This window comes from Barbus barbus (genome assembly GCF_936440315.1).
Source record: "Barbus barbus genome assembly, chromosome: 44".
NCBI lineage: Eukaryota > Metazoa > Chordata > Actinopteri > Cypriniformes > Cyprinidae > Barbus > Barbus barbus.
The window spans coordinates 6,611,665-6,621,818 of NC_136722.1; the positions used below are offsets into that span (position 1 = coordinate 6,611,665).

The 10,154-nt window shown below is 34.3% G+C and overlaps 1 protein-coding gene and 1 long non-coding RNA gene across 3 annotated transcripts; one reads left to right on the forward strand and one right to left on the reverse strand.

Moving 5' to 3' along the window:
- Positions 1–659: 659 nt before the first annotated feature.
- Positions 660–4,814, reverse strand: LOC306863595 (ferritin, lower subunit). 2 transcript variants are annotated; one of them, XM_079407023.1, is made up of 6 exons: positions 4,676–4,808; positions 3,929–4,065; positions 3,675–3,775; positions 3,223–3,369; positions 2,379–2,504; positions 660–2,245 (listed from the first exon to the last, which is right to left on the reverse strand). In XM_079407023.1, the coding sequence occupies exons 3-6, from the start codon at positions 3,771–3,773 to the stop codon at positions 2,096–2,098; spliced, it is 522 nt and encodes a 173-aa protein (XP_079263149.1). In that variant the 5' UTR covers positions 3,774–3,775; positions 3,929–4,065; positions 4,676–4,808; the 3' UTR covers positions 660–2,095. The 2 variants fall into 2 exon arrangements, with proteins under 2 accessions (XP_079263149.1, XP_079263148.1); XM_079407022.1 differs by lacking the exon at positions 3,929–4,065 and having other exon boundaries at positions 4,676–4,814.
- Positions 4,815–4,863: 49 nt separating this feature from the next.
- Positions 4,864–8,559, forward strand: LOC306863597. The gene is made up of 3 exons (XR_013783703.1): positions 4,864–4,987; positions 5,735–5,834; positions 5,982–8,559. It is a non-coding gene; the product is annotated as an uncharacterized lncRNA (long non-coding RNA).
- Positions 8,560–10,154: the final 1,595 nt, after the last annotated feature.

A 10,154-nucleotide genomic window follows, 5' to 3' on the forward strand; every position in this document is an offset into this window, starting at 1 on the left:
TTACAAAAATGCATGTAGAGTCGCATTTTATTATTATACATTTTTAGGCCTCTAAATTATCAAATGATCAAAATTTTGAAAAACCTGTTGCATAATCTCCTACATGCTTTCTGTCATCTACTTGATATTTTATATATTTTTTTTAGCATGTAAAAGGCCCTTTAGAATAATTGTGAAACCATCTCCTTTCAGGTTGATACATGTCTTTTTGCTGTCAAATCTTTACTGAATGTAAGAAGTAAAGTTAATGTAAGAATAACTTATATATTGTTAGTCATATTTCAAGATGAGCATATACTGGACTGAAGTAGATCAGGTTTACTTGATCATTCGTCTTTTTTTTTTTTAGAAAAATCGTTAAAAAAAATAATGAGTATCAAATATGATAAATCAAGCTTTTGAGGAAAGTTTATTTGTACAATTCAATCACCAATGTGGGTTTTTTTTTTTGGGGGGGGGGCACCCCCGCAATAAAAACTACAGATCTTTGATCATAAGACAAAGCATTTACAAATATAATCTTGAGACATATTATTTGGAGATACAGAGTGACAACTGATATTTATGTATTTTGGCCATATATACAAATCAGCAAATGCACCAAATATATTTGCTGAGTTTGGGCCTCTGAATAAAATTGAGTTTTTTTTTTTTTTTTTACATTTCATACAGCTCCATATTGTCACTATATCATTCTATATGGATCATATAAGCCTGGTGCATCAAAATTGATACTTAACAAAAACAAAAAAACATACTTTTTAGGCTTTACAAGGTAAAGCTTGTGTTTTGTCTCATTCTATATCTACTGTACTATGACAAAAAAGTATTTTAGATCTCTCTTGGTTGTTGTACCTGGTTAAACGGTACTATACAAATTATTTATATAAAAATAGTATTTTACAATTCCACTTTTTTCCAGTTAGGTCTATGTAACTATTAATCATAGAAATAAGTTGTTGCTCAGTGCTATTGAGAACATAAACCACACAGAAAACATTCAAGCACAAGAACACCACTGGATACTTTTTCATATCCAAACAACACAAACAATGAGTCAGCAGTTTCAAAGTCCTTATCTCTGTGGCTGACACATTAAAGCTGCCTAATTCATAACTGCCTTTAGCGTCAGTTAAAACAACTGGTATGTTCAGCCGCGTCCATGGAGCAGTTTTTCCTCACTGTCAGCACTTTAAAGAGCAGGTTTAATGCAATCGAATGAAAAAAAAAAAAAGTTAACACTGGAAATCACATTTTCATAAAACTAATACCAGCTTAACTGATTTCATACAAAGAAACTTTTATGAGAAAATTTAAGTTCCTGCATTCTCACTTTATGGCTTTACTGATTGAGTTGTATTAACGATTTAAAATTAACATTTCAATTATGGCTCAGTATCTTAAAATTATTACTTAAACTTATAATTTGCTTTTTAATTCTGAATTTACCTCTAGATTTAATTGACAAATAAATGACTAAATTCCCTTACGAACGCTCCCCATTTTGACAAGGGAAGGCATTTCACAAGATTACGAGCAGGACAGCAAGTTCCAATGTGTCAAGTTACTCTGTGATCTGTCAATGATTTGCTCAATTTGATTATATTTACAAGTGAGCCGCATGCTTTATAAAAAATATGACTGTAAGGAGGCTACAATAAAAAGGTACAAGAAAACCCGGCAAATAACCTTTTTTTGAAATACTTGATTTATTGTTGCTTTATTGCCATTAAGCACCATGTTTGAGGTATAACAATTCATAGCAACTAAAGTTTCTGGAGTACAATACATATAAACTCTTTTTCACTGGTACACTGTACTAAACCTCTCCTGAAGAGACTACAGGAGCCTATAGGCTGGTCTTTGGTAAGATATGACTTTACAAGATATGACACTAGCACCTATACAATTCTGTAAACAGATATGGGGTAGTTAAGGCTTGGACTCAAGGGTACCATGTTTGGACTAGCACATTTCATAGTGTATTCCCACTTGAAAACAATGAAACTAAACGGGCGTGCACAAATCCTTTAACTCCTTCACTAGTGCACATTGTTTAACGGAATGCTGGCAACAAAACTCAGATCGGAGCGGATCAGACAGTGTGCTTGTCAAACAGGTACTCTCCCATTTTGCCGTGCGGGTCAGAAGAGATGAGGCGACTCAGGCTGCCAGCGTAGTCACCCAGCATCTTAATGGTGTCGTGACTGTCAGTAAAGAAGTTGCTCTCTAGGAAATCACACAGCTGGAACAGCATGATGGGGAAAACAATTTTCACCGTTACTCAAAAATAACAAGCAATTATATTGGAAAACACACAAAACAAATGAGAAAGGAGATACAAGGGATTTCAGTTCGGTTTCTTTTATGCTACTCACATGAGGGTCAGAGTTTTCTCCAGCTGCTTTATGGATCTCCAGCAGGGATTGGTTAAGAGATTTCTGATGGTCCAGAGAAAAACTGATAGCATCCATACCTCCTTTCCAATCATCACGACTGGGCTTCTGATAAGTGATAGGGAGAAAGATAAAAATGGATTTTTATAAGCTTCTAGATTTGATGGTAATGACACCATCCTTGTGAAAAAGAAGTGTGCTTAATTGTATTGAAAATTCACTTGTAATGCACTTAAAACTGTACATTCGCACAAAAAATAAAAAACGAATGCAAACATACAGTTACAATACACTTGTGTTTCTTCACACTTAGTCAAATAAACAGTATTTCTTTTTCGTTTTAATCAATGTGCAACATTGTAAATGCTTTTTTAATTCATTCTGAAAGTACACTGACTTTTAATAAGATGGCAACAGCTATTAACTGTAATTGGGACAGTGATATTTACAACAATAAATTCCACTCACTTTCAACTAACTTAAACATTACATTCAGTTTTTAAATATATAGTTTTGAAAATATATTATTTCTGTAAAAAGGATTATTTTTAAAAGTATGCTAATGCAAGTATGCATGTGTGGAAATACAGGGTTTCTGTGTATGATTTACTTTTGTATAAGAAATATCTCAAAGCTACAGTTGTAGCTTTAGCAGATTGTCATATGTATTATTTTTCAGATATTTTATGGAGCTTTGTCTTCAGCATAAACCTGAATTTTCTACTAAACATTTCCTTTTGTGCTACACAAAAGTCACACGGGTACAAAACGGCATGAGGGTGAGTAAATGATTTTTAGGTGAACTCTTCTTTTAAAACCCACTCACCACAATGGTCTGGAGAATGATTCGTCCTCCTCTTGTGTTTTGATACTCCAGCAGGTGCTCCACCTGATCCCTCTCCTTCTGCGAACGCTCCAGGAAAAACTTTGAGAAGTTGGGCAGAGCCACATCATCTCTGTCAAAATACATTCCCTATAAAGAGACACGGAGAGACTGTATTAGTGTTACAGTCTAAATAGATATGCAGGGGTCAATTATTTGTATATGAACAATTTTATTTCAGCATCAGCGCATATAGAATATTCTATTCTAAACACTCAAATATTCCAATATTATTGTGCACAATACACTTTTAACATTAAATAATTGCTGACATTGAACATTTTATGTTTAAGTGTATTTCTGTGCATTTCATAAGATAAAAACTAGATAATAATAAAAAAAAAACAACTAAAAACAATGTTTAATAAATGTGGTGCCAATGTTTGTGAACAGACCAGGGAGAGATACACATATGAAGCCGTCAGTTTGAGGTTGATCAGTTTATTGATGTTCGTCTCATTATTCGGGTGAAGATTCTGCTTAACTAGAGACATTTCTGAAAAGAAAAACGTATAAAACAGATAAACTATAATGCAAAATAAAATAGAAAACTTACAAAGGTTAGTTTAGCAGAGGTGGATTCAAGACAAACATTACATGTACTAACAAAATGTCAAAATATGTGCATATTGCAAAACTCTTGTCTTACCGTGCAAAGTGTGTGTTCAGTGCTGATACTGAGTGTGTGTGACGCTGAATGCTGTGTAACCCGTTATAGATTTATCAGATGTGACAGAAGGCAGGGGAAAGTACTAAAGACATGCAACTTTCCTTGACAGGGATATACTAATAAAAAAACAATACAAAATTAACTTGTATAAACCTTTTACATATTTGCATTTTGCTGTGGACTGAATTCAGCCTGTAATGTTATGGGAAGTTGCATATGTTGTATGGCAAAAAAAATATTAATTTTGCCATTGCCAACTTAAACCACAATTTAATTGCATTAATTATATAAAACATTCCTGCTTTAATTACATTTTTACACAAGCTTTAGTGTTGCTTGTTTAGTACATAAATTGAGTTGGTCTAAAATATTAAGTAGAGGAAGTTAAGGAATAGGATTTTTATTTCTATTCTATTTTAGAAAAGTCTGTGTAAATCTCTGAACATTTACATTCGTACAGGATCGAGATCTTCAACATGTAATGTCCAATACAATGAGGGACAACACAACAACCCAAAATAATGCTGCAGGTTTATATTTGTACTGATTTAACACCGTTCCTGCAGAAGCCCAAGCTTTTTGAATAAAACTGCTCTGAAAAATTTTATCAAGCGCAAGGTCACGTACAAACAAAGACACGTGGACAGCATTGTTTACATGGCTTTCTGCTGTTATGTTATATATTCGCAGATTGTCTTTAACAGGACATGTCAATTATAGGCTTACCTCACGACACGCGCCAGATTACTGCTGGAGATGGAGTAAAACGTTAACTTTAGTTTGATAAATCCCGTTTATATTCTCGTGTTCGGCGTTTCTTCGGCAGTAAATCTTATTGCTTTCAAACACAGCGACATCTACAGTCGAGGAGTCAAACACATCCAGTCATAACCCCGCCCACGTACACGCGTCACGTCACAAGCCACGCCTGTGGCCAAATACGTCACATACTTATTATTTTGAAACAGGAAAAAACATCGACAAGAAGATAAGTCTAATTGTTTGCAAACCGCTAAAAAGAAGAGGTTTGGTGTGTTGGTAAGTAAAAAAAAAACATCTTTTGTCTTTACGAAAACGTTGACGACTTGAATGTGTGCGTCGTTTGTGTGTGCATGTGTGTAAACTACAGTTCAGCATGCTTATGTGTTTTCAACTGTACACAGGCACATTATTACTTAGAAATCACTAACATATATATGTATGCGTGTGTGTGCATGCATGCATGTGTGTGTGATAACCAGCAAGAAAGTGAAATGATGTGGTTCTTCAACCAAGATACTGTGCAAGGGTTCTGAGATCAGTGTCATTAAAATATAATGCGTGTGTGGAGAGGTAAATACATATATGAGAGGGATATAGTGTGTATATGAGTAGGTAAGAGTGTTATGTAGCTATTATAAAAAAATGGTTATTAAAAAAAATTGCACATTCAGTTAGAATTCATTTTATGTCATAAAAAATCAGTGCACTATATATTTATTAAACAAACATTTATGTACAAACATATAATGAATGTTGAGTTAATGTGCAATTTTTTATAACACTCATCTCCACGACTCACACATATGTACTTACCACACAACACCACACCACACCACACACAAACGCTCACTTACATATACACTGATCACAGTACCCTTGCACAGTAACTTGGTTGAGCAACCACATCATTTCACTATGCATTGCTGGATAACTCTGTGTTTGTGACAAATTATCTTTGTATTATTCTATATTAATGGAAAGATCACATAATGATTGTCAATGTTTGTTTGTCATGTTTTACAGCATTCTACGCAGTTTTGTTCCTAGCCTGATGCAGAGCAGTTCTGAGGTGATGAGGGGTTCCTGCTGCTGTTTCAACAGTAAAGAAAGGTCTGGAGGAATGGTGGGAGCATTTCTATAGATACTGTAGTGATTGATTTTTGTGGTTTAAAATCATAAATATTCTTGTATGCAAAATGATGAGGTAAACACTATTTAGTATGACAAATATTTAGTGGACCAACACACACGTATTCTGTATTTTTAACAGGAGTGCCAAGAGGACATAAAGTGGAAGTTTGTAAGAGACATTGGCCCAGTGTTGTGCTGGATACAGAGTCACTGTGAGTTATTCTGTGGGGAGGCCTGCCTTACTCCAGATGGACAGTAACAATCAACAAAATGCCATCAAAGACTACCTGGGGTCGAATCGGATGAAGCAAGAGATGTCTTTTTCTTCATCTCTCAGGACCTGAAGTGTGACATTCACATTGAGTCCATTGTGAAAAAGGCCCAGGAGAGGTTGTACTTCCTTCGCCAGCTGAGGAAGTTCAACCTGCCACAGGACTTACTGAAACAGTTCTACTCTGCCATCATTGAATCCATCCTCTGCACCTCAATAACTGTCTGGTTCAGCTCAGCTACCAAATCTGACCTCAGAAGACTACGGAGGGTAGTCCGGACTGCTGAGCGAATCATTGGTACAACCCTCCCCACTCTCCAAGAACTGTACTTATCCAGAGTGAGCAAAAGGGCTGGTGAAATCACTCTGGACCCCTCACATCCAGCACACTCCCTCTTTGAACTGTACAGAGCTCTGAGCATCAGAACGACGAGACACAGAAACAGTTTCTTCCCTCAGGCAATCCATCTCATGAACACGTGACAATAAACGTGGAACACACAACTAATACATTATCCATTCACCACACTCACTTATTTTATTTCTATTTTTCTCATTTCTAATTTGTTCAGTTTTAACTCTTTCAGAAGCACTTCATCCGGTACTTAGTGTCTTTCATTCCAACATAAGAACACATTTCTGAAATAGCATTTAGATGTATTTACACAATGTATTTCAGAGGTGACATGGATGCATTAAACTGCAGTTACAGATGCATAAATAGGCCTAATGTTTTGTTTTTAACATAAAACGTTGACTACTGATATCGGAAATAATGTAAAACATGAAAAAAAAAAAAAGTCTAAATATGAAATTAAAACCGCCAGTATGTGACTGTTAATGAGTGAGTCATTGAGATTCATCCGATTCCTTCAGATGGCTGATTCATTCAGAAACAAAGCATTTGACTGTGTTAATGAGTGAATCACTGAATCATTTATTCAACCGATTCCTTCAGATGGCTGATTCATTCAGAAACAAAGCATTTGACTGTGTTAATGAGTGAATCACTGAATCATTTATTCAACCGATTCCTTCAAATGGCTGATTCATTCAGAAACAAAGCATTTGACTGTGTTAATGAGTGAATCACTGAATCATTTATTCAACCGATTCCTTCAGATGGTTGATTCATTCAGAAACAAAGCATTTGACTGTGTTAATGAGTGAATCACTGAATCATTTATTCAACCGATTCCTTCAGATGGCTGATTCATTCAGAAACAAAGCATTTGACTGTGTTAATGAGTGAATCACTGAATCATTTATTCAACCGATTCCTTCAGGTGGCTGATTCATTCAGAAACAAAGCATTTGACTGTGTTAATGAGTGAATCACTGAATCATTTATTCAACCGATTCCTTCAAATGGCTGATTCATTCAGAAACAAAGCATTTGACTGTGTTAATGAGTGAATCACTGAATCATTTATTCAACCGATTCCTTTAAATGGCTGATTCATTCAGAAACAAAGCATTTGACTGTGTTAATGAGTGAATCATTGAATCATTTATTCAACCGATTCCTTCAGATGGCTGATTCATTCAGAAACAAAGCATTTGACTGTGTTAATGAGTGAATCACTGAATCATTTATTCAACCGATTCCTTCAAATGGCTGATTCATTCAGAAACAAAGCATTTGACTGTGTTAATGAGTGAATCACTGAATCGTTTATTCAACCGATTCCTTCAAAAAGCTGATTCATTCAATGAGTAAACACCGTTAATTGCTCAGAGACGCAAAAACAGTGCTGTGATATCTGTTTGGAACTATTTTCGTTGGCAAAATTGAGAAAAAACGAGCAATATGTCTAAAATGTATGCTTTTCTGAACTTGAATAAAATGATTATCATGAAGATATTATCTGCAGAATACGGTACTCTTTGTGTGATAGGCTATAACTTAGATTAAGTAAATAATGTAAATTATATCAATATAAAAACAACAATTTTTTGCCGTTTACAGTTTAGAATGCCTGGAATTTAGAGTTTTAATAGACTAATAAATCAACATGTGTGTGATTTGGTGATATAGCCTACTTGATAATGTCAGATCATTACAACAACACTTACCATATTATCGCAGACGCTATACTGTATCTCGCACACCCCAGACTCGGCTTAAGTGGAAAATTAATCATCCGGTTGTGCTCGCACTTGTTTGCACATGAACTAAGGTGATTTTAGGAGTCTAAACTTGCTCCAATCCTGCTTCTGACTATTTTGTAGTAAGTAACGAATATGCTTTAATTAGGAAATGTAGTGGAGTCAAAGTAAAAATTGGCTGAAATATAAAAAGTACAGATACTCCCAAAACATACTTAAGTAGCCTACTTTAACGAAGTATTATTACTTCGTAACAATACACCACTGCATGTAGCCTGTAAAAGTGTACAAATTTTTGTTTTCTTTTTTTTCAAAACTAGTAAAACAATTTTTCAGCAATAACTGTTTTTTTCCTTTTCTTTTTTTACATTACATTCACACACATTCTATGTTATTTTAAGTGTTATTTTTTGCTTTTTAATTAACATAAAAACAAAGTTTAATCATTTCGTAAATTAAATGAATTAAATACATGCAATGAACCCTACAGGTTAATGATTATTTTCTCTTAAAGTTACTTTGGCTAAAGCATTGAATGATTAAGCTTGTTTGAGGGTTGGCTAAAACAATGAATTCATCAACAATAAGATTCATCACATACATAAAATGTCGGAAATAATATAACAGATAAATATAGTTTGTGGTAATTTAAAGTATTATTTTAATAATATTTAAAAAAAATCTGCTATGAACTGAATATTTATATACTATTTATTGAGGTCTATGCCACAATTATGATTTAGTTTTATGTCTAACACTTTTGTGAAATCTACTATTTCTCCAAAGCACAAGGGATTTGTGTGCACCTTTATTGCTTTAAAATGAAACAGGACACCAATTTGTACTTTCATGGAAATTGCCAGTTGACAAAACAAGTGTTGTGTTGATCATAATGACAGCAATTCAGTGGAAGAAGGCCACAGCAGTTTGGTTTTGTGAGGAAAAACCTGATGAACTGCTTTTGACAAACATGCGTCACTCTTGCAATTATACAAAAACCAACATGCTAGTCTCTGCAATTAAACCACTTTGATTAATAGACATCCTATATAGAAATATCGTGTAAACAAACAATTTTTCATTTTTCTTATTCACTGCCTGTCAAGATATTTTGTTTGTATGCTTGTTTACAATGTAACAAAACTATTTTCAGGTGTTGTCACACTTCCACGTACACCGTTTGGCAAATGGCAATACATAAAATAAATACAAAACAAAAAGAAAAGAAAAGATATAAAAGCAATTCTAAAACACAACAAAGAGAAAGGCATGGTGGGAAAACAATTCCATTAGTGCTGACTGAGCTCCTCCTGTGTTGGCTGAAAATTAAAAGTAAACTAAACCCTCCACAGTTCATTTCCTCCACATACCACTAGACCTACAAAATGTTTATAATAAAGAGTTGTTTCATCAGTCTGGTTAATAAAAATCACTCAGCTATAGGTGAGATAGAAATGCTCTCTGTATAAAGCCTATATTACGATGTGTATCAGATATTATATTCAAGACACACCCTACTATGAAGCCATAACTTTAGTCGGTTGTTACTGTAATAAAGACAAGGATAATGGGGTATTTGTCAACATTTGATCTTTTGAAAGAATTCTAGGTTCTTTTGTTAACTTACCAAACCACAGGCAAGAACACCATTCAAGGGAAAACTAAAAACAAAACTAATGACCACAATTCAGTTCTGTTCATATATTTTATTTCTTTGGAGATACTTGAAAGCATATCCGAAAACAAAAATAATTCAAATTTTAAGTTAACTGGGTGAAAGAGGAAGGCCAAACTAAATAAAGCATAGGGGAATAAGGGGCAATTACAAAAAGAGAGAAGAAGTGAGTTATAACCAGTTTGGAAAGAAAAGGGAGGAGTTTCAAAATAAGGAAGAACTTTGGTTTAAAGGCAGGACAAAGGTTGATGTGCATT